The sequence below is a fragment of the Aulonocara stuartgranti genome (assembly GCF_965226115.1).
Source record: "Aulonocara stuartgranti genome assembly, chromosome: 6".
NCBI classification, from domain to species: Eukaryota; Metazoa; Chordata; class Actinopteri; order Cichliformes; family Cichlidae; genus Aulonocara; species Aulonocara stuartgranti.
This window is the reverse complement of record NC_138944.1, coordinates 1560001-1585271: the sequence shown is the minus strand read 5'-3', so window position 1 is coordinate 1585271 and position 25271 is coordinate 1560001. Positions and strand designations below refer to the sequence as shown.

The 25271-nt window shown below is 44.8% G+C and overlaps 1 protein-coding gene across 5 annotated transcripts in view; it reads left to right on the top strand.

Moving 5' to 3' along the window:
* The first annotated feature begins 9591 nt into the window (after positions 1 to 9591).
* Positions 9592 to 25271, top strand: part of LOC309707954 (NLR family CARD domain-containing protein 3-like) — a 25602-nt gene continuing 9922 nt past the window's right edge. For 2 of the 5 annotated variants that reach the window (XM_082535575.1, XM_082535574.1), the window contains exons 1-6: positions 11414 to 12703; positions 12788 to 12880; positions 12959 to 13072; positions 19842 to 19914; positions 20077 to 20281; positions 20390 to 22187. In XM_082535575.1, coding sequence (XP_082391701.1) covers positions 12615 to 12703; positions 12788 to 12880; positions 12959 to 13072; positions 19842 to 19914; positions 20077 to 20281; positions 20390 to 22187 — 2372 coding nt within the window. In that variant the 5' untranslated portion in view covers positions 11414 to 12614. Of the gene's footprint in view, positions 9685 to 11412; positions 12704 to 12787; positions 12881 to 12958; positions 13073 to 19841; positions 19915 to 20076; positions 20282 to 20389; positions 22188 to 25271 lie in introns of those variants that run through there. The other 3 variants (XM_082535571.1, XM_082535573.1, XM_082535572.1) reach the window with 3 other exon arrangements.

Sequence of the window (25271 nt, the reverse complement as noted above, 5' to 3'; positions counted from 1 at the left end):
AACATTTCTATACCTCTTCACAGTGTTGTTCTCAAACATGTTGTCTGCCGTGTGCTTATTAGTGTTCAGTAAGATGAGTTTATCGGGATGTTACGTATCAGCAGTCCAGGAGGTATCTGTGTTTAAAGCAGAAATAGTTTGCTGCTTTATAAGAAAGCCCTCCGCAAAGCCAGAACATCTTACTATTCATCACTGATTGAAGAAAATAAGAACAACCCCAGGTTTCTCTTCAGCTCTGTAGCCAGGCTGACAAACAGTCAGAGCTCTGTTGAGCCAACCATCCCTTTAACGTTAACTAGTAATGACTTCATGAACTTCACAAATAACATTTTCATTACAGAAAAATTACCCACAATAAACCATCTCTGCCATCAACTGGAGCAGATAACATTAGAGTATTATAGAGACAGCATTACAGTGCATTGCTTAACTGTATGAAAGGTGAACCATATGAGGACGATTCTGACATGAGCGATGAAACAAGTGTAAAAACACATGAAGTAGATGAAGCCGTTCATAGGTTATTGAGAGTAAAGCTTATTGTTTAGATCACATCACTGTAGAACATTAAAACACGCTAGTTTAAGGCTAGCTCCTCTTCTAGCGCTCTGTTTCATTGGCTTTATGATTCATGCCATGCTACCAGACTCAGTGCTGTGTAATGTCCTTGTTCCAGTTATAAAGGACAAAGCTGGAAAAGTGAGTTGTCTGGATAATTATAGGCCGACGGCACTAGCCAGTATTTTTTTCTAAGGTGCTGTGTTCATCTCTTCCCTGGATCAAAGGCATCAATGAAACACATGAGGAAAAATGAGTTTTTGGTTCTATGCAAACTCATGATTTCCTTGAGTGCATATATGCAGATGTCAGTGCTTTGGTTTGAAGCCAAACAGCCTCTATGGATCTTGTACTCAGAGCTTGTTCTTGTGCTGCCATGATTAGTGCCTCTGTGCTGTCTTTCAGTCCAGCTTTGTCCAGCCACTGGTAGGATTTCTGGATATCAGCCACCTCCTCTATCTGCCGGTGGTACATACCGTGCAGGGGCCTGTCCTTCAATGATGGTTCCTCGCCTTCCTCCTCTTTCTTGGGTTTCTGCTGCCTGAGGTATTCACTGAGCACTCGGTCAGTTGGGGCCATCTTCCCAATGTATTCGTGGATGTTCGTTGTCTCATCCTGGACTGTGGTGCTGACACTCACCAGTCCCCGGCCCCCTTCCTTCCGCTTAGCGTACAGCCTCAGGGTGCTGGACTTGGGGTGCAACCCTCCATGCATGGTAAGGAGCTTTCTTGTCTTGATGTCAGTGGCTTCTATCTCCTCCTTTGGCCAGCCTATTACCCCAGCAGGGTACCTGATCACGGGCAGGGCGTACGTGTTGATGGCCCGGATCTTGTTCTTACCGTTCAGCTGACTCCTCAGGACTTGCCTGACCCTCTGCAGGTACTTGGTGGTTGCAGCCTTTCTAGCGGCCTCTTCCTGGTTCCCATTTGCCTGCGGGATCCCCAGGTACTTGTAACTGTCCTCTATGTCTGCAATGTTGCCTTCTGGTAGCAGAGATGGGCAGTAACGCGTTACTTGTAATCTCGGGTGGGGGTGATGATATCTCCCCCCTGACCTGGCGTCCTGACTCCCCCTTGCCGTAGCATTTATGTTGTACCTCGTCAATCTCTAGCTGTGAGAGCAGTCCCTTCTTTCGAATGTTGGAACACTGAGCTACTAGTTGTATAAAGCGCTTTGAGTACTCAGAGAGAGTAGAAAAGCGCTATATAAGAATCAGTCCATTTACCATTTACAAGTGGAAGCAGACAAAAACAACAAGCAGCATGCTACAAACTTTACCCGAGTCATTTAGACAGCCGTTAGCACAGGATTCTCCTTATGGGGACCTGATATGTTTAATATGCTGCTGAGAATATAGCCCAGAAGAAGCGTATAGTATAGCTTTTATTTTGGAAAGAGACATTTCTCTGTAATAAACTCTCTTTTCCAAAGATGAGTGATTCCTCCATCAGATTTATTTATTATTATTTTGTTGTTTCAGCAACATTAAATTTAAAAAACTGTACTTTTGAGTTAAAATATATATTTATAATTTTAATAATAACAAATTAAAAAGGCATGAACATTTTTTTGTCCATTCGCTTCCGCTTATCCTTTTCAGGGTCGCGGGGGGCGCTGGAGCCTATCCCAGCTGTCATAGGGCGAGAGGCGGGGTACACCCTGGACAGGTCGCCAGTCTGTCGCAGGGCCAACACACAGGGACAGACAACCATTCGCATTCACTCGCACATTCACACCTAATGGCAATTTGGATTTTCCATTTAACCTATCCCCACAAGCTGTATGTCTTTGGACGGTGGGAGGAAGCCGGAGTACCCGGAGGAAAACCACGCAAACACGAGGAGAACATGCAAACTCCACACAGAAAGACCCCGGCCTGATTTTTGGAATTGAACTCAGGACCTTCTTGCTGTGCGGCAACAGTGCTAACCACTTTTTTGTATTGAAAAAATATCGAACCATGACACCAAAGTATCGAACCGAACTGTGAATTTTATGTATCGTTGCACCCCTAATATATATATAACACCCAGCACGCCCCTGCGGGCGGTTTATCCTTCAAGCTCGGGTCCTCTACCAGAGGCCTGGGAGCTTGAGGGTCCTGCGCAGTATCTTAGCTGTTCCCAGGACTGCGCTCTTCTGGACAGAGATCTCCGATGTTATTCCTGGGATCTGCTGGAGCCACTCGCCTAGCTTGGGAGTCACCGCACCTAGTGCTCCGATTACCACGGGGACCACCGTTACCTTCACCCTCCACATCCTCTCGAGCTCTTCTCTGAGCCCTTGGTATTTCTCCAGCTTCTCGTGTTCCTTCTTCCTGATATTGCTGTCATTCGGAACCGCTACATCGATCACTACGGCCGTCTTCTTCTGTTTGTCTACCACCACTATGTCCGGTTGGTTAGCCACCACCATTTTGTCCGTCTGTATCTGGAAGTCCCACAGGATCTTAGCTCGGTCATTCTCCACCACCCTTGGGGGCGTCTCCCATTTTGACCTCGGGACTTCCAGGTTATACTCGGCACAGATGTTCCTGTACACTATGCCGGCCACTTGATTATGGCGTTCCATGTATGCCTTGCCTGCTAGCATCTTGCACCCTGCTGTTATGTGCTGGATAGTCTCTGGGGCATCTTTACACAGCCTGCACCTGGGGTCTTGCCTGGTGTGATAGACCCCAGCCTCTATGGATCTTGTACTCAGAGCTTGTTCTTGTGCTGCCATGATTAGTGCCTCTGTGCTGTCTTTCAGTCCAGCTTTGTCCAGCCACTGGTAGGATTTCTGGATATCAGCCACCTCCTCTATCTGCCGGTGGTACATACCGTGCAGGGGCCTGTCCTTCCATGATGGTTCCTCGTCTCCCTCCTCTTTCTTGGGTTTCTGCTGCCTGAGGTATTCACTGAGCACTCGGTCAGTTGGGGCCATCTTCCCAATGTATTCTTGGATGTTCGTTGTCTCATCCTGGACTGTGGTGCTGACACTCACCAGTCCCCGGCCCCCTTCCTTCTGCTTAGCGTACAGCCTCAGGGTGCTGGACTTGGGGTGCAACCCTCCATGCATGGTAAGGAGCTTTCTTGTCTTGATGTCAGTGGCTTCTACCTCCTCCTTTGGCCAGCCTATTACCCCAGCAGGGTACCTGATCACGGGCAGGGCGTACGTGTTGATGGCCCGGATCTTGTTCTTACCGTTCAGCTGACTCCTCAGGACTTGCCTGACCCTCTGCAGGTACTTGGTGGTTGCAGCTTTTCTAGCGGCCTCTTCATGGTTCCCATTTGCCTGCGGGATCCCCAGGTACTTGTAACTGTCCTCTATGTCTGCAATGTTGCCTTCTGGTAGTTCAATCCCCTCAGTTCTGACTACCTTCCCTCTCTTTGTTACCATCCGACTACACTTCTCCAGTCCGAACGACATTCCAATGTCATTGCTGTATAGCCTGGTAGTGTGGATCAGTGAATCGATGTCTCGTTTACTCTTGGCATACAGCTTGATGTCATCCATGTATAGGAGGTGGCTGACAACTGCTCCGTTCCGTAGTCGGTATCTGTAGCCAGTCTTGTTAATGATCTCACTGAGGGGGTTCAGGCCTATGCAGAACAGCAGTGGGGACAGAGCATCTCCTTGGTAGATCCCTCACTTGATGGTGACTTGTGCTATGGGCTTGGAGTTGGCCTCTAATGTTGTGCGCCACATCCCCATTGAGTTCCTGATGAAGGCTCTTAGGGTCCCATTGATCTTGTACAATTCTAGGCATTCCAGTATCCAGCTGTGGGGCATTGAGTCATAGGCCTTCTTGTAATCAATCCAGGCAGTGCACAGGTTGGTCAGTCTGGTCTTGCAGTCTCTGCTGACTGTTCTGTCTACCAGTGGCTGGTGTTTTGCGCCTCTGGTATTCTTGCCAATTCCTTTCTGTGTCCCACTCATGTATTGACCCATGTGCCTGTTCATCTTAGCTGATATGATGCCTGACAGGAGCTTCCATGTGGTACTGAGGCAGGTTATTGGTCGGTAGTTGGAGGGAACCGGTCCCTTCTTGGGGTCCTTGGGGATCAGGACCGTTCGACCTTCGGTTAGCCATTCCAGGTGTCTCTCGTTAACTAGCAGCTGGTTCATTTGTGCTGCCAGACGCTCGTGGAGTGCAGTCAGCTTCTTCAGCCAGTAGGCGTGAACCATGTCGGGCCCTGGTGCTGTCCAACTCTTCATACTGGAGACCCTTTCTTGGATATCTGCCACTGTGATGGTTACTGGACCCTGTTCAGGGAGGTCGCTATGGTCTGCCCTCAGATCCACTAGCCACTGAGCATTGCCGTTATGGGTTGCGTCCTTCTCCCATATGCTCTTCCAGTATTGCTCCGTCTCCAGCCTTGGTGGTGCTGTTCTCTTATTGTTCCCTTGCCACTGAGAGTACACCTTGGCTGGTTCCGTGGAGAACAGCTGGTTTATTCTCCTGCCTTCTATCTCTCTGGTGTACCTCCTCAAGCGGCTGGCCAAGGCTATGAGTCTTTGCTTGGCAGTTTCCAAGGCCTCAGGTATGGACAGTTTGCTGTATTTCTTATGCACCTTCTTTGTCGCACCTTTCTGCAACTCCGTCAGTTGGCTAACCTCCCTCCGTGCTACTTTGATCTTGCCCTCTAGCCTCCTTCTCCATGGAGGGTACTGCCCCTTGTGGCTGTTCAACTTGTAGCCAAGCATCTCACTGATCACTGCTGCCGTATTGTAGATCACCTTGTTAGTGTCGGTAATCGTGGTTGTAGGTATCGTCCGTAGTGCTGCATTAACATCATCTAGCAGACCTTCTGAAGGTACTTCACGTAATCTTGGTAACCGGCTACGGGGGGTACAGGTTTCAAGCTTGGCCATGATCCTATTTTTCAGGTCAGTTCCTCTCGCACTCAACGATCCTTCTCCTATCGCACTTGGGGCTATGTACAAGCTCTGAGTACAAGATCCATAGAGGCTGTATAAAAATATGTATAAAATTGATTGATAATCCCCCCCCACAGATGTAATATTATCTACAGCTACTTTCAGTACCATTGATGTTAAGTTAGACTCTTTTTCTCCAGTTGATCTTTCTGAGTTAACTTCAATAATTACTTCCTCCAAACATCAACGTGTCTTTTAGACCCCATTCCTACAAAACTGCTCAAAGAAGTCCTGCCATTAATTAATTCTTCGATCTTAAATATGATCAACCTATCTCTAATAATCGGCTATGTACCACAGGCCTTCAAGCTGGCTGTAGTTAAACCTTTACTCAAAAAGCATCTCTAGACCCAGCAGTCTTAGCTAATTATAGGCCAATCTCCAACCTTCCTTTCATATCAAACATCCTTGAAAGAGTAGTTGTCAAACAGCTAACAGCTTAAAGACATAAAGACCTGGATGGCCGCTAACTTTCTGCTTCTTAATTCAGATCAAACTGAGGTTATTGTACTCGGCCCTGAAAAGCTTAGAAATATGGTATCTAAGCAGATTCTTACTCTGGATGGCATTACCTTGTCCTCCAGTAACGCTGTGAGGAACCTTGGAGTCATTTTTGACCAGGACATGTCCTTCAACGCACATATTAAACAAATATGTAATGTAAATGAAAATTGAATATCTAAAAATACATTGCAGCCTGGTGGTGGAACATATACAGTGGGGCAAATAAGTATTTAGTCAGCCACCGATTGTGCAAGTTCCCCCACCTAAAATGATGACAGAGGTCAGTAATTTGCACCAGAGGTACACTTCAACTGTGAGAGACAGAATGTGAAAAAAAAAAATCCATGAATTCACATGGTAGGATTTGTAAAGAATTTATTGGTAAATCAGGGTGGAAAATAAGTATTTGGTCAATAACAAAAATACAACTCAATACTTTGTAACATAACCTTTGTTGGCAATAACAGAGGTCAAACGTTTACTATAGGTCTTTACCAGGTTTGCACACACAGTAGCTGGTATTTTGGCCCATTCCTCCATGCAGATCTTCTCGAGAGCAGTGATGTTTTGGGGCTGTCGCCGAGCAACACGGACTTTCAACTCCCGCCACAGATTTTCTATGGGGTTGAGGTCTGGAGACTGGCTAGGCCACTCCAGGACTTTCAAATGCTTCTTACGGAGCCACTCCTTTGTTGCCCGGGCGGTGTGTTTTGGATCATTGTCATGTTGGAAGACCCAGCCTCGTTTCATCTTCAAAGTTCTCACTGATGGAAGGAGGTTTTGGCTCAAAATCTCACGATACATGGCCCCATTCATTCTGTCCTTAACACGGATCAGTCGTCCTGTCCCCTTGGCAGAAAAACAGCCCCATAGCATGATGTTTCCACCCCCATGCTTCACAGTAGGTATGGTGTTCTTGGGATGCAACTCGGTATTCTTCTTCCTCCAAACACGACGAGTTGAGTTTATACCAAAAAGTTCTACTTTGGTTTCATCTGACCACATGACATTCTCCCAATCCTCTGCTGTATCATCCATGTGCTCTGTGGCAAACTTCAGACGGGCCTGGACATGCACCGGCTTCAGCAGCAGAACACGTCTGGCACTGCGGGATTTGATTCCCTGCCGTTGTAGTGTGTTACTGATGGTGACCTTTGTTACTTTGGTCCCAGCTCTCTGCAGGTCATTCACCAGGTCCCCCCGTGTGGTTCTGGGATCTTTGCTCACCGTTCTCATGATCATTTTGACCCCACGGGATGAGATCTTGCGTGGAGCCCCAGATCGAGGGAGATTATCAGTGGTCTTGTATGTCTTCCATTTTCTGATGATTGCTCCCACAGTTGATTTTTTCACACCAAGCTGCTTGCCTATTGTAGATTCACTCTTCCCAGTCTGGTGCAGGTCTACAATACTTTTCCTGGTGTCCTTCGAAAGCTCTTTGGTCTTGGCCATGGCGGAGTTTGGAGTCTGACTGTTTGAGGCTGTGGACAGGTGTCTTTTATACAGATGATGAGTTCAAACAGGTGCCATTCATACAGGTAACGAGTGGGGGACAGAAAAGCTTCTTACAGAAGACGTTACAGGTCTGTGAGAGCCAGAGATTTTCCTTGTTTGAGGTGACCAAATACTTATTTTCCACCCTGATTTACGAATAAATTCTTTACAAATCCTACCATGTGGATTCATGGATTTTTTTTCACATTCTGTCTCTCACAGTTGAAGTGTACCTCTGGTGCAAATTACTGACCTCTGTCATCATTTTAAGTGGGGGAACTTGCACAATCGGTGGCTGACTAAATACTTTTTTGCCCCACTGTATTTGGGTCCAGAGATGGAGCAGCGCTCTCTCTCTGAGTCTTTGAGGCTGTTTTCTGTTTGAGTCTGGCTTCACAGTCTAATTTAGCAGCTCTGACATCAGAGGTCGTAGGGGAGGAACAGCCACACAGAGCGTGAACATCACCTCTGTCTGCGCTGTGTTGTTCACAACCTTTGTTCTGGGCTTTTAAGTGGAGGGTGGAGCTTGTGTGATGAAGCTGAGAGCTGTGTTTGCACATGCTCAGTGTGACAGGATGTTGGCTGCTGTGAAAGCTGAATGCTCTCTGGCTAGAAGTGATGTCACACATTAGGATAACTGTGCTGGCTCTCTGTCAGAGTACCAGGGCCTCGCTTTGACCACATGACTCTCAGTACACAGCATGATGTGTGCGAGGAGCAGGACTGAGGTAAACCTCTGAGGGCTCAAACTGAGACTGAGCTCCAGATGTTTCCACATGTTTCTGCTCCACGTGTGTTTGATGATTATTTCAGGTATAGATGATGAAATATGACCAGTCTGATGTGAACCTGCTTCTCTGACAGCGCCTCACCTCTCTGCGCTGCCCCTGCTGGCTCTTATCATTACTGACTGAGTCCTTGACACACTTACTGCCACTTTATTAGGTACAGCTCACTAACACAGGCTCAGACCTGCTTTGCCTTCAGAGCCGCCTTAAATCTTCATGGCTCAGATTCAGCGAGGTGCTGGAATCATCCCTCAGAGTCATGTGATCAGTGACGTCTGCTTCAGTACTGACTGATAGAAAAGTGCCTCCACATAAACACGATGTGTAGTAGTAGTAATAATAATAATAATCAAATAATTTTCAGCTTTTCAGCCCTTTGTCTGGATGCTAATCCAGCTGTGTGTGATTGTGATGACAATAAATAAATGTCAGACTTACAGCTCCTGTTTTACTGCATTAAAGTGATCAGATGACTTCCGCGCATTGACATGGATGGTAGTGAAAGCAGGAAATGACAAACGTAGCACCGCAGCAGCGTTTAACACGTCTGAGCTGGAAACACAAACTCTGGTATGAACATCATTCATAGAACAGCTTCCAGCTTCTTTTGCTCTGCGACAGTTTGGATGGATTTGCATTTAAAGATGCTAAGAGACTAAAATGGTTAGGGTCAGGAGGTCAAAGGTCAGAGCTCCTGTGTGTCTGAGGGCGGCTTCACGCTGGAGAAGGATGAAGGAGTCTGACCTGAGCCAGTGTTCGACATGAACACATCAGCACTGATGTCAGTGAGCCTAACGACAGCCGTTAGCATCATTTCAGTGTTTTGGTCATAAAAACACTTCCTGTCACTGTGGTGGTTACAGTGACATCATGCAGTTTGTGTTTTGACCTCCAGAGGGCGACAAATCAGCACAGACAGAGAGCTCCATTCAAACTTTGCTGCCATCAGTAATAATTCTTCAAATATAATCATCAGTGTTTGTGCAGTTATGATATCAGGGACAATCTAGACGTGTGACAATAGTGAACATGTCACATGACACACCTCAAACATCATGTGATCCACTCTCAGTCTGCACTTTCATTCATGACTTCAACAGGTTGAAATGAGCTTTGAACAATCGTCAGTTTAGTGCTGAGTTATTCAAACGCTGCAGGAAGAACAAAGTGATGACAGATGTTTGTGTTTGAAACAGGAAAACCAGCAGAAATAAATCACCTCTGGACAACCTGCCAGAGATGATTTGGGAGTTTCCCACGTGCACCTGAATGCAGCACTGACTGTTTCTCAAACGCTCCTGATTGTAACGGTGTCCTCAAACGCCTCTCTGACTCTTTCCTTCCTGCTCAAAGTTCCTTTTTTTTCATGGTGTTTGTGGCTGATGCTGATCGTCTCCGTGTGAAGCTCCGTGTGAAGGTAACCCGAGCAGTGTGTAATGTTTCCTGACTAACATCAGCTGTGTGCAGCTTAGTTCCAGCACACATCTGCCGCTCCATAGTTCACGGTAACGGACTCACAGCTGGACCAACGAGGCCGACCGTTAAACTGTTGCCGATAGCCTGTCTGTAAAAGATGTCTTCATGCTTGTAGTTATTAAAAAAAAGACTCCACATTGAGTCGGTTTGAATGTTTTCAGTGATGATGTGTAGAAAAATAACAATGATGACTTTTTAAAGCTGTGTGGACAGGGTGGAGTTCAACATGTGGGGCAGTGTGGAGGTGCACAGGTTTATTTCTGGACTCCTGATGGTTTCTATAGCGGCTTTGCACATGACGTCATGCTGTTAGGGTCGTGATCACGTTCACAGAGAGTCTATTGTTACTGTCGCAGGTACAAAGAAATTAAAAGCAGAAAGAGAATCTTTTTTTCATCTCTTTCCTGTTTCTGATAGAAGACGAGGAACAAAAACATGATAATTAACAGATACAGCAATCAGATAAACAGTATAAAAGTATTGTAACTATTAGGACTAAAAGTATTTGGATTTTTAAAGGTCAAACAATATGTGATGATTAAAAATCTTTCCATTTTTATTTTCCTTTTTTCTTTCTATTCTTGTTTTTTTTTTTTTTTCTTTACGTTTCATCATCTTCATCTGCCTCCAGCACCACCTTCAGCTTCTCTCTTCCATCTGAAACTCTTCCTCCTCACTGAAGTTAGGCTTCTAATGTGACAAATCCTACATGAATATACTTAATTCATCTCAATATTGCCTCAATTAGTCAGCAGATCGAATAACTGTGGTTTTCAGGGTTTTTTTGTACCTACTCCACTGGGGTTGCAAGGTGATCCAAGCAGGTACTAAAATGTGGCGTTGCCAGGCTGTATGTCACTGACTGATTCACTGTCACCACAAGATGTGTCATGAGACGGTCTCCTTCAAACAAAGCAAACTCACCATGTTTAAGATGACAGTGAAAGAAACGGACGGGCAGAAAGCAGCACTGTGGTCAAATGAAGAGGTGCAGACCTTTTTGTGCACAGTGGCTGAAGAACAAATTCAGATGAAGCAGAATGAAGTGATCCGCATTGCAAAGGTTGGCTGCTAAAGGGACCAATGCACAGTAACCAGTGGCTTTAAAAACGTTAAAAACTGAAAAGTGATTACCGGGCCATCAAGGACCACAATGGCTGACGTGGGTCCAACAGACAGGACAGGAAGTGGTTTAATCAAACGGACGTCATTTATGGGCGCTGACCAGCGAGCACCTGGAGTGAGAGAGGCCTCGACTCACGGCACTGCTGGAGAACATGGTGACGTTTGTGAATGCTTTGTGTGTTTAATCGTAATTGTTCACTTTGAACAAGCCATGTTTCAATAACACTGTTGTCTCTTTGCAGATACAACGCTAGCTAGTTCTCTGTTTATGCTAACTCCATCCTCAGCTAGTTTTTGTGCTTACTGAGAGAACAACATAAAGTTCAAGCCACAGCTGAAGAACTACGCTTTCCTCCAATTTAATGTCATTTGTGTCCTTTTGCTGTGAAACCTTTTCTACATGCGAGGGCTTTTCATACATCTGGATTAGCATGGACCTCCAAGCTCCCCTGTTTGTTGCAGGGGCAACCTGCAGGCAGGTCCATTCCACTGCAGGGCAACCTGCACGTGGCGAATAAAATTTGAACTTGAACTTGTGCCCCAGCTCTAGTTGGTGTAGCGGTGCAGACGCCACACAGCGATGCCCCATCACTGGTAAGAAATGGTGATGAAATTTCATACTACGTTGACTTTAGCAGTGATGGAGGAAGTGCACTTTTGTTTCATTTTCTTTCCTCCACTGTGTTTTTGCTCCATTTTCCCATAATTCCTCTTGCCTTGCATTGACCTTCCATTCTTCCTTTCCTGTAGGCGAGAGGAAGAGGACACAATGTAAACCTGGCTGTACTAGTGTGCTTGAGGCATGGCAGCAGAGGGCGTAGGGAGGAAAAGCCAAAACGGCACAGGTCGCTGCCTTCAGTTAGGCATCCCTGAGTGTGGTCGGTTACCTCGCTTCAGTAATGCGTGGCCACCGTGGCTGATGTTTCATCTCATCCATGGACTTTACCCCTTTGATGTAAAACAAAAGCAAAAGCTTTACATTTCTCTACTTTGTAGCTTTTGGTTCTAAGAGAGGTTTAGTACAGCTTCAGTGTTGCACATAGAAAATAATTTATACATGGCACATTGTAAATAGTTTGAATTTTCCAGAGCGTCATAAAGAATTTAGTGATTGTTGTTTGTGCATCATATATTTTTTTCACGAATAACCAACATTTGGCACAGATGTGCCAGGATAACTCCTTTTGAAGAAAATAAAAACAGTCTCTCCTTTGCATTAAGTCATTGCACAAAAATCTACATCTGTTTATGTGCCAGAGAAAAAATCCTTTATTGTATGTGTTTTGTTGTGTTTGTGACGTTCAGCCACACTGATGTGGTTCTACACTGTAATGGGACACCAGTCGATCTGAGTCGGGTTGATACTAATGGAAAAGGGCTTAAATGTGTCCTGGGCTCATTAACTCTTTAGCTGATTAACTTCTAGTTAGTTAGCTTAGCTAACAGTTAAAGTGTGATCACTGTGTAAGCAGTCAGCTTGGTCCTGAAATAAAGCTGCTCGCTGCCATTTCTACAGCCGTGTTTGACCTGCTGCTTTGTTGAACTACAGTAATGGAGGATTTGGAGGCTGAACTTGGCTCTGTGACACTTTTTGTAATGAACTGATAAAAACTGTCTCAGGTGGATGTTAGTCCAACACGTCAGACACGACCTCTGCAGCTCTCAGTTGATGTGCACTTGAATGCTTCGTGTTTCCTCTGCAGGTGAAGGTAGAAAGTGTGTGTGAGCTGATGTGAGTTCAGCTGCATGGATCAGTGTGAGGACAGAGAGGAGGGAGCCCCTCCCTCTAAAGCCACCCTGTGTGGGGAACATGAGAGCCAGACCAAAGCTCAGAGGTGAGATGACGATCTCTAACTGTCCATGACTCTTCTCCATGTCACAGCTCAGCACTCACATCTCTGCTCCATCATTATTCACAGGAACCCACCTGGACCTCCACCCAGCTCTGTGTCCTTACAGGGCGACCGAGTAAAAAAATTGATCAATAAATTTGAACAAAGACAGTTATCTGAGTAAGCTAATGTCACTGTTACAATGTCTCACATGTGATCAGCTTAGATGTGCTGTAATTTTATTTAACCTGCTTTTAGGCTCCATCAGAGACTCAAACCTGGACCTAAACCCAGCTGTGTGTCCTTAAAGAGTGACCAGTCTGGAAATCACTGGATTAATTTTAAAGTCCAGCCTCCGTCTGCTGCAGAGAGGTGAGCTGTTAGTAAAATGAACTCTTTGATTTAACTGCTTGATGTTGTTGGATATAAACTGCAGTGCAAACACGTCATTCCCTCAATCCCATTTAAACCGTCTCTTAAAAACAAGCCTTTGGTTTCTAAACAACTGAAAATCTACTTCAGCAAACAGGAAGTGATACTCGTGCTCATGTTTTCTTCCATCAGTCACGTGCTGTATGTTGGAGGAAGTTGGAGGACGTAACACTAACTCTGCTGCACAGATTTCACTTTGACTCATAAAACTCAAAGCTTAAAAAATGATTCAAACACTAGTTTTTATTTTTACTTAAAACTGAAGTCACTCAACATTTTTCTCCACTTTTCTGAAAATCCATCAAATAAAAATCTTCTAAAATGTAGAAAAAAAAGTTTCCTCTCTGACTTTGTGCCTTTTGGAGATCAGTTCATCTGCTGCTCACTGAACTGTTGGCAGAAATGTGTGCTGCACATGGTAAACACACGTAACTATACTGACGACTGCTTTAAGCAGGTGACCGACACTAAAAAGTTAATTGTGCCAATTAAACTTTCATAGTGATAGTGTTCATATTATTATGTTGGGTGGGTGAGCAAGCAGATTGTTGGAAATTTCAGCATGCAGTTAATTTTTATTTTATTTTCCAGAGACTGGATTCCATTCCAGTACATCCCATTACAACCAGTACAGTTAGCTAACCAAGCGACGAAACCTCAGCACTTCAAACCCCCCACACCATCGCTTTGGCAGTTGTTGCTAGCTGTATGCTGCCGTAGCTCAGTCAAAAGTAACTCAGGGAAGGATTTCAGCATGCTCAAGTCAAAAACTGGACTTTTCTCTACCAGCTGTATCAGAATAGCCTGATCACAACACACGTCAACTTTTGCTGCTGCCTTGGCGTAGTGTACGAAGGCACAAGGAAACAAATCTGACACTCCGCAATTTGCAACATCACGCCATGCAGAACAGCATGTTAACAAGTTTAAGCAGGGAAGGCCATGAAAGTTGCACTAGCAGGAAAGAAAAATGAAAGAGATGCCATTTAAAGCTCAAACAGGAAGTGCTGTCACTGAAAGAAAAAACTTATTTGTTCAAATTGATGTTGGTAAAAACATTAATCTGGTCGCTCCAGTGAGTTAGTTCCCTCTTAGGTCCCTTTGTGTCCCTGCCTCCCCAGTTGTGTCCTCGTGTCTGTCTGGTCTCTCTGTCTCCTTGGCTGTATGCGTTCCTTGTCTTGTCTCGTTAACATGTCTGCAGTTCTGGTCCTTGTGTTTTTCCTACATGGTCCCATGTTCTTCTTTTTGCGTCATGTGCTTTTGCCTCCCAGTCTGTTGTGTGTATTGATAGGTTTGTAACTTGAACCTATTCACTGGAACGTTGAAGACAATATAATTACACAGCCAGCAAGACACGAAGTAGGCAAAGTTCTTCATGTTTCTCGTGCACGGGAGAGAACCGGACAAACGCCGTTCCTTCGTTTGACCCCAGTCGCTCTCGTCCGCTCCCCCTGTAACACTGCTCTTTTATTGAGGTTACATGAATATGCATAGGTTCATTAACATACGATGTATACATACACACAAAGCGTACCTTGCCTGTGCGTTGTGTAAGTGTGTGTGTGTGTGTGTGTGTGTGTGTGTGTGTGTGTGGGGGGGGGGGGGGTCAGTGTGTGACCCCATAAAGACTTCCCTAAACCTGCTGGTCTGGAAGTCCAGCAGTTCATCTAAACAGAAGGCACTTAGACTAAAACAGCTATAGATACGTTTATCCTACCATAAAACAATAAGACAAGGTACGAGCTCTCCCACGCTCCCAGAGTGCTCTGGAATGCACACAAAGTTTGCAGACTATTAAGGATCAAACCTCTACCAATCTACAACTAATTATAAAACTCTAAGCATATATAAGTAGATATTTCTAAGCATAAATGACAATCAACAATACAAACCTAACATGTATCACCATAAGTTTATCCCTATTCCCAGTGTCATGTCCATGCAATTTTGTTTGAGTCTGTATCTATTACTTCCTGTTTTATTTTTGTTAGTCATCTATCTTGTGTGCGTATGTTCAGGTTTACTTCTGCTGTCTTGATATACAGATTTAGTTCACCTGTGTTACCTGGTCTGTTCCATCTCCCTGATTACCTGGTGTGTATGTAACATACTCCACTCTTAGTTTACTCTTAATTTCCTTCAGTCTGTTGTGCTCTCCTGTCTGTCTGTCTGTTAGAGTAAAGCTGGAGCAAAATGACTGAAAAACCTAAGTTGACTGCCTTATGTTTTGTTATATCTGCCAGCTAATAAAGATTTGTCTACGAAAGTTCTCAGTCATCCAGGTCACTGTAGTCTAAGGAGTGTGGAAAGAAAAGCGTCTGGACTTCTTGAAATTTCTTCAAGACGTTTCACCTCTCATCTGAGAAGCTTCATCAGCTCTAAGAGCAGCTGGGGGGAGATCTGTGCTTTGAGTTAGTGTTTGTCTGTGGAGTAATGCATTTGGTTCACAACCCATATATGACAGTTCTAGTCAGATACCATTGTGTTCATGTTTCCCAAAAGGTTGTGTTACTTTCAACTACCTATTGTTACTAAATAGATAGATGAAAGCAACTGTGCTGTCAGGATTTGTGTTTAGATCTCCATCAGGTTCAGCAGTCAGTAAGCAAAAGTTAGCCAACCTTGTTTTGGTGGCTGGTTTCAGAAGTTGAGAAACTGCTAAGCATTCCAATGCAAAGCCTCAAAGAGTAGAAACACCAGTAGAAACACCACAGTTCCAACTACCAACCGCGAGCCAACCTACAACTTTGATGGTATTGTATGATAATGGACTTCATTTCCCTCGTGTGATCAGACAGATTGCTAAGCAAACACATATTTGCCCCAACAGTCAATCAATTCATAGATATGACTGGTAGACACATTTTATTTTCAGGTGTGCACATTTTCGGTGGGCTCTGAATTAGGGCTGCCACAAATGATTATTTTCATAGTCGACTAATCAGATCATGCGTCCACTGGACGTAAAACGTACAGCTTATTGCACCAGCAGCATCTGCTCTTATATAACTATCATTAGCTTACAGCGTGTTAAAGGTATGTGCTAACTAATAATAAAGGCAAGATGATAGTTTATTAAACTTTAATGAAAATGGCAGATTGTCTCAGTTGAGTTTAATAAACTCCCTGCTATCTAAAATAGGACAGGACACTGGAGTAAATTCTCGAGCATCTCACACTTCTGTTTAATCAGTTGTCTGCTTGACGTTTATTCAGCCGTGTGTAAACTGTAACTTTAATCTCAGCCAAACCAATTTACTCAGGAACAAATAAAACACTGAAAAATCCAAACAGTAACATGTTTAAGTTATCTAAGTGACTTGTATATCATGTTTAACCTGAGTAGCGAAAGACCGCGGGGTCTAAAAATGATGTGCCGGGAGTCCGGTTTTCTCGCCAGCTCTAGTGAACCTTGAACCCCGGCTAGCTATCGAGCTGGTGGATAACAAACATCTCCGAATACGTTGGAGCGCTTTTACAAATATGTGATGTTTTGATAAACCGAGCAGATATTTGAAGTTCGCACAGCTACGTTCTCACCTGATTAGGGATGGGTATTGATAAGATTTTAACGATTCCGATTCCATTTTCGATTCTGTTTAACGATTCGATTCCTTATCGATTCTCTTATCGGCTCTTCAATGGGGTGTCACAGGGTCCCCAGGAAAAAAAAATGTATATGTAAAATAATAAAATAAATATTCTTCTGTAGCAATAACAAAGTTTAACATAAATTATTCTGTAGCAATTACACAAGAATATCCAGTAATGTCCCTGCCTACAATTAAACATATTCACTTACCAAAGTGAAATCGGGGGCATCTGCTGTGGCAAATTGGGTGCAAGCCTTTGACCACAAACTTAGACACTGCTGGGTGACATTCGTCTATCCTGGCCTGAAAGGAGACGCTACCGGTAGACTGCAGCGAGAACTGCCAGCATCTGAGCCAGACTCTGTCTCTCTCATCATGGTTATCTAAATGCAACGCACAGTAATAGCAGGTTTTGTAATAAGGTAAATCGCGCTAACATAATATGCAATGCTAATTTATTAGTTACCTGCAGTATTAACGGGAGAGGACGTGGAAACGCTACCGCTGCTGCTGGGTTGAGCTTCGCTAGTCCGGAGCGGATCAAAAACACGACATTCGTTGAAAGCAATCGCGTGTTTTTTGAGCAAATGCTTTTGCATATTCGTAGTGTTTCCTCCCTTTGATGAAATCTCTACTTTGCAAGTATTGCACGTTGCCCTGTTGTCATCCTTTCTCATAAAGTGTAACCAAACTTTTGAGCGTTTGTGCCGCTCAGGCGCCGTGTTTCCTACTGGGTAAAAGACGCTACTCAACGTGATGACGTCATTCGGGGCGACTGGAATCGATAAGGGAATCGTTTTTAAAAGTGGCAAACGATTCCAAGGAATTGAAACAGTGGGAACCGGTTCTCAACAAGAACCGGTTTTCGATACCCATCCCTACACCTGATAATATGTTAAAAGTTTATTTTGTGACCCAGAAAGATTAATAAGAGTAATATTAAAACTAAGTAGCTGCCGCCATTGTTGGAAACTGGAATTGGCTGGGCAGCGCTATGAATTCTGGGATAGGTTGGGCCACGAAGGACACACCCAACCCATCCTTCAAATCTGGGGAAAAGACATTTTGTTGGCCGCATTAGGAGGAGTCTTCAAATTTGGACAGCCTTCGTTGCGTCACCGTAATGTAATGTAATCAGCCTACAAATGCAGCTTCCAAAAGATGCGGCCTCTGAATTTGGACACAGCAACGACACAGGACACTGCTTCTCCTTCTTTGGCGTTTAGCGCCAGCTGGCATCCTTGTGCATGCAGTGCTGCCATCTTCTGTTTCAGTCCGTTATTACACTCTTAAATCCTGCTACTTACTCCTGCATCTTTGGGATCTTACAAAGCTTCAATCAACTCGTTGACTATTAAATTAGTCGTCGACAATTTTGATAGTCGACGTAATCGTGACTAGTCCGAATTTCCCAGAGGAATCCACCCGAGGGATTAATAAAGTTTTATCTAATCTAATCTATCTAGTCGACTAATCATGGTAGCCCTACTCTGAATGTGTTGGATCCTGCAGAGTTTTTATGCCACATGCCCTTCCTGACCCAAGATCAATTTCTGTGCACCAGTGCCTACTGATGCCAAGTGTGGTTTGGTCAGGAGTTGTGTCTGTAGATTTGTGACCTTATATTTCAGTTGAGAGAATATGTCTCATCTTGTGGAGTGACTTTGCTGAAAGAAAGGTGATACCTATGCTTAGAGGAACAGACAGCCTATGGGTTCTTAAACAGATAACTTAGGGGCGATCGTGGCTCAAGAGTTGGCAGTTCGTCTTGTAATCGGAAGTTTGCCGGTTCGAGCCCCGGCTCGGACAGTCTCGGTCGTTGTGTCCTTGGGCAAGACACTTTACCCTACCGGTGATGGCCAGAGGGGCCGATGGCGCGATATGGCAGCCTCGCTTCTGTCAGTCTGCCCCAGGGCAGCCCTGATGGCTACAACTGTAGCTGCCTCCAGCAGTGTGTGAATGTGAGAGTGAATGAATAGTGGAATTGTAAAGCGCTTTGAGGGCCCCGAAAAGTGCTTTCAGCTTTCGGCTGAACCGCATGTGTAAGTAAATGGTAAATGGCCTGTATTTGTATAGTGCTTTTCTAGTCCCTAAGGACCCCAAAGCGCTTCACACTACATTCAGTCATTCACCCATTCACACACACATTCACACGATGGCAAGCGAGGCTGCCGGACACTGGCGCCACCGGGCCCTCTGACCACCACCAGTAGGCAAACATGGGGTTAGTATCTTGCCCAAGGATATTTGGCATGCAGCCAGGAGGCAGCCTGGGATCTAACCACCGACCTTCTGATTAGTGGCTGACCTGCTCTGCCACCTGAGCTACAGCGACCCCACAGCCGCAATAACGAAGTGTACTGAGACCTGTGAACATATGCTCAGTTCGGTCGTGCATCATTTACAGCGGTGCAGAAACCCAGGATTGGGGCACTAGAGACCCGACCACATGTTCACACTTCTTTATTGCGGCTGTTGACTTACACACGCGGTTCAGCCAAACACACATCAGCAACAACACGACCTAGTTCATTCTGTTTTAAGCTGGCGAGATGTGACTGGGCATACCACTCAGGTGCGTCTGCCTCCCCGCAGCCGTGCCGCTGACCACGCCCCGCCACAGCTCAGCAGTCAAAAAAAGGCTCACTGCAGCCACTAAGAGTCAATGGTATGAAACTTTCACTAAATTGTATATTTTTCATCTCTCTTCACAAGTTTCTGGATTTCTTTTTTTTTTTAAAAGACTAAGACTGAACTATATTTTTCCACGTTTGGCACATTTTCACATTCTGTTTAACTTTTTGCTTTTTTGAAAAACAACCATACTAATTACCGTGTCACCATTCTGCTTAGTTTGTAAACCAGAATCATGTATTTCATCTTGTTGTTGTCATCGTGTTGTTGAGTTAAGGAGTAACTATTGTCATCTCTGATGATCAAACTGTGTTTGAGATAAAATATAATGCTTTAAATACTTTTCAACTATGAATTTCTGTTGAAAATGAACTGTTGAACATTTACAGCTGCAAGGAGTCATCTAAATCGGTCATTGTCCAAATGTCTCTTGCTTGACCTTTACTCTCTGCTTGAACTAATTCTTCATGATTCCTCCACAGAGTGGACCAGGAGAGCTCAGAGGTTCAACGTGGTCAGTCTGCCCATCAAACACAGCTGGACTCCATATTTATGGTCTGTACATGTACAACAACTTCTTTTACATCTATTCTGTTCACAGTCATCTTCATGCTGCTCTTTGTAGACCAGCGGGGTGTCAGTGTGCCCAACATGGATCTGATGTTTGGCTCCATGATTTCAGTCTGATTGGCTCATTCATAAAGTATCCTGTTCCAGATGCTGGAGGACAACATCATCACGTTTGTAAAGAACGAGCTGAAGAAGATCCAGAAGCTTCTGAGTCCAGATTACCCAGAATGCTTAGAGAGTCAAAGGGAAGAAGAAGAACAGAGGAAGAGGACCAGAGAAACTTTTGTGAAGATCACGCTGGACTTTCTGAGGAGCATGAAACAGGACGAGCTGGCTGACCGCCTGCAGAGCAGTAAGAGGATTTAAACTGCTGGATTAATGGGAAATTTACTTATGTCTTTAGAGACACGTCAACATGTGCAATCAATAAATTGAGATTCTTACTCCTCTGTTCCTTTAGGAATTCCCATTGGAGCTTTTCAACATCATCTCAAATCTTTCTTGTCAAAGAAGTTCCAGCATGTGTTTGAGGGCATCGCTAAAGCAGGAAACCCGACCCTTCTGAATCAGATCTACACAGAGCTCTACATCACAGAGGGAGGGACTGCAGAGGTCAATGATGAACATGAGGTCAGACAGATGGAAACAGCATCCAGGAAACCAGACAAACCAGAAACAACCATCAGACAAGAAGACATCTTTAAACTCCCACCTGGAAGAGATGAACCAATCAGAACTGTGCTGACAAAGGGAGTGGCTGGCATTGGGAAAACTGTCCTAACACAGAAGTTCACCCTGGACTGGGCTGAAGGCAAAGCCAACCAGGACTTCCAGTTCATGTTTCCATTCACTTTCAGAGAGCTGAATGTGCTGAAAGAGGAAAAGTTCAGCTTGGTGGGACTTGTTCATCACTTCTTTACTGAAACCAAAGAAGCAGGAATCTGCAGCTTTGAAGACGTCCAGGTTGTGTTCATCTTTGATGGTCTGGATGAGTGTCGCCTTCCTCTGGACTTCCACAAAACTACAATCCTAACTGATGTTACAGAGTCCACCTCAGTGGATGTGCTGCTGATAAACCTCATCAGGGGGAAACTGCTTCCCTCTGCTCGCCTCTGGATAACAACACGACCTGCAGCAGCCAATCAGATCCCTCCTGGGTTTGTTGACATGGTGACAGAAGTCAGAGGGTTCACTGACCCACAGAAGGAGGAGTACTTCAGGAAGAGAATTGGAGATAAGAAGCAGTCCAGCAGGATCATCTCCCACATCAAGACTTCACGAAGCCTCCACATCATGTGCCACATCCCAGTCTTCTGCTGGATCACTGCTACAGTTCTGGAGGATGTGCTGGAAACCAGACAGGGAGGACAGCTGCCCAACACCCTGACTGAGATGTACATCCACTTTCTGGTGGTTCAGGCCAAAGTGAAGAAGGTCAAGTATGATGGAGGAGCTGAGACAGATCCACACTGGAGTCCAGAGAGCAGGAAGATGATTGAGTCTCTGGGAAAACTGGCTTTTGATCAGCTGCAGAAAGGAAACCTGATCTTCTATGAATCAGACCTGACAGAGTGTGGCATCGATATCAGAGCAGCCTCAGTGTACTCAGGAGTGTTCACACAGATCTTTAAAGAGGAGAGAGGACTGTACCAGGACAAGGTGTTCTGCTTCATCCATCTGAGTGTTCAGGAGTTTCTGGCTGCTCTTCATGTCCATCTGACCTTCATCAACTCTGGACTCAATCTGCTGGAAGAACAACAAACAACCTCCAAGAACTCTGACACAAGAGAATCTACAGAGAAAAACTTCTACCAAACTGCTGTGAACAAGGCCTTACAGAGCCCAAATGGACACCTGGACTTGTTCCTCCGTTTCCTCCTGGGTCTTTCACTGCAGACCAATCAGACCCTCCTACGAGGCCTGCTGACACAGACAGGAAGTAGCTCACAAACCAATCAGGAAACAGTCCAGTACATTAAGGAGAAACTAAATGAGAATCTGTCTGCAGAGAAAAGCATCAATCTGTTCCACTGTCTGAATGAATTAAATGATCGTTCTCTAGTAGAGGAGATCCAGCAGTCCTTGAGTTCAGGAAGTCTCTCCACAGATAAACTGTCTCCTGCTCAGTGGTCAGCTCTGGTCTTCATCTTACTGTCATCAGAAAAAAATCTGTTTGAGTTTGACCTGAATAAATACTCTGCTTCAGAGGAGGCTCTTCTGAGGCTGCTGCCAGTGGTCAAAGCCTCCAACAGAGCTCTGTAAGTAAACATGTGGTCACAGCTATTTTTTTAATTAACAGCAAACAGGTATCCACAACTAACAAAAGAAACATTACTGGGTGCTTATATCTGTAAAATCAGTAAAACTATTAAATGATCATCAGTAGTCACTTTATGCAAAGTGACTAGAAATTGTGAGTGTTTGTGAAATATTTCGAAGTGTAACCTCATCACTCAGGCTCCATTCAAGCCTCTATCTACACCACAAGCGTCTAGACTCTGGGCGGGGTCCTGCTCTAATCCCCGTCACCACTGGGAATCCATTCTGAGATGGGCCATCGGAGTCTTATCGCAAAATATCTCTATCTGAATTCTGTACATCAATACATTTTTTTCCCAAAAGGTGATTCTGTTCATCTGGATGTAGCGTTTTCAATGTGCTGTAGAAACAGTACATTTGCACACTGACCTCACATCCTAGTGAAAGAACAATGGTCTGTGAGGTCATTTCCTTGATCATTAATGTACAAATTATTATAAAGTTGCAAACTATTATAAGGCTTTTTATGAAGTTGAGGAAACCTGCAGTCAGTTGATTTTGAAGAACTTTTTTGGATGAGTGACAAAATGTTTCTCCCACTGGAAACGCTACGTCCAGATAAACAGAATCAACTTGTTGGGATTTACCTACCTGGATAATTGAGCATGCATCAAGACAATAAATCGTGTTCAGTTCCTTCTAATGGCCTCTAACTCGTTTTGCTTGTGGGTTCCTGCTGCCAGCCCCAAGAAGAATCTCCCTGCCTTTATTTTCTACAGCTTTGTCTTGTTACCCCCATTTCCATTTCCCCGATTAGTCTCGAGTTCCACTTCAATGTTTGTTATGATTTTGAATTTAGCGTGGTATTTTATTATTATGTGGACTTTATCAGTCAATAAATACCTTGCTTCTTCTTAGTTTGCCTTCTGTATCAAGCACTTTTGGTCCTATTTCACAAACTTTGTGATCCTTCAGATTGTTAGAGAATGCCATGACCAGTATGGACCCAGGAGAGAAACCATTTACACTGTGGAAAATGAGGCATCAGTGCCGACTTTATCTCACCACTTTGAGTGACCCTGATGTAAGGAGTTTGGTGATTGCTCTTTTTGCTTCTTGGAAATTATTCTCACAGAATTCTTTACTGCTCCAACCTGCCTGCCTTGTCCGGACTGGCCATCCTTCTAACCCTCAGTCGAGGTCACACCTCTATCTAAATTCCACACACCTGGGTTCGTCAATGCAAAGTCAATGAATGGTGCTAGATACCAGGATGATACCTCTTCCTTTTCCTCATGAACCGAGCCGGTCTGCTTGAACCAGCACCTTACTAGAGTCGAGTCAGCCAATTGTAATCTTGTAAGATGCTTTTATTTTTCTTGGAGTCTGTTCTTCCCGTGTCTGAAATGATGACTCCAGAAATTGTGCCTCCTGTTCCTGAACTAGCTAATCTTGAGGTTGCTCTTCCTGGGCCTTAGCTAGCTACCCCATATATTTTGAGCCTCTGCCTTAGCCAAACAAACTGGAGCATATGAGTCCTTTAATGCCTGAGCTTAAATAACCAGAGAAATGTTAATACAAACTTGAGCATTTTATGGTGCCAGAGATGTGCATCCTGATCTTGATCTTAAAGGGAAGCTGGCTGAACAAAAGACTAAGGCCACTGCTGCTAATGTGCCTGCTCTGCCTTTGTGGCTGGCTACAGGTTTAACTAACGGATGGACTCTCCTTTCCAGCACTCTGGCATAGACTTTCCGGGGGGGCTGAGGAGTTTGATCCCCCTGTAGTTGGAACACACCCTCCGGTCCGCCTTCTTGAAAATGGGGACCATCAACCCGGTCCAGGGGTACTGCCCCTGAACTCCAAGCAACATTACAGAGGCGTGTCAACCAGACAGCCCTACAACATCCAGAGCCTTTAGAAATTTGGGGTAGACCTTATCCACCCCAGGAGCTATACCACCACGGAGTTGTTTAACTGCCTCAGTGACCTCGCCCCCAGAGACTGGCGGGTCATCCCCTTCGTGATCAGACAAGGAGGTCCTCGAAGTATTCCTTCCACTGCCTGACTATTTTCTCAGTCGACGTCAGCTGCGCTCCAATCGCACTATACACAGTGCAGTGCACCTCTCCAGAGTCCCCTGACGGTTTGCCAGAATCTCTTCAAGGCAGTCTGAAAGTCTTTTTCTTTTTTCTTTTTTTTGGCCTCTCCGAAGTCCACCATTTGGTTCGGGGGTTACAACCACGACAGGCACCAACCACCTTGCGGCTGCAGCTCAATGCAGGATAGGATAGGATGGTGGTGATAGGATTACAAATTTGATCATCAACGTGTGGCCGAGAGCGTCCTGGTGCAATGTGCACTGGACACTCTTATGTTCGAAGATGGTGTTCATCATGGCCAAACTGTGGTTTGCACAGAAGTCCAACAACAAAACACAACCAGTGTTCAGATCCGGGAGGTTATTACTTCCAGTCACGCCCCTCCAAGTCTCACTGTCGTTGCCCACATGAGCATTGAAGTCTCCCTTTGTGACAACAGAGTCCCCAGGAGGAGCACCCTGCAGTACCCTACTCAGAAACTCCAAGAAGGCTGGGTACTCTGAACCGCCACTTGGCGCATAAGAAGGTCAGGACCCGTCCCCCAAATCGTAGGCGCAGGGAATAAATTCTCTCGTCCACTTGGAGCGGGGGCCCTGGTGGACCGATCCCCTAATCATGAACCAGAAATGATTTTTCTTAGTATGTTTAAAGTTTGTTTTCAACTTCTAATCAGCAGGTGAAGGAGGTGTTGTTTACAAAGAAAAAATGCTGCTTTTCAGGATACTTCATTCAATTTTCAAGGAGGAGCTTCATAAAACTAGCCAGTCAAAGTTAGGGTTGGGTCTTCTCCACACTGCACTTCATAAAGTGCTTTACAAACCTGGACATTATGACTAACAGGTGGATCTTCTAGTTTAAGTGCAGCTGGCCGGACACTATAGAACCACTTATAGCTAAAGAGACAGACAGTGAAAGAGGACAGTATATTCTTAGTTTGTAAACATCAAGCTCAGTGTTGCAGCCAAAGACAGAAAACAAATG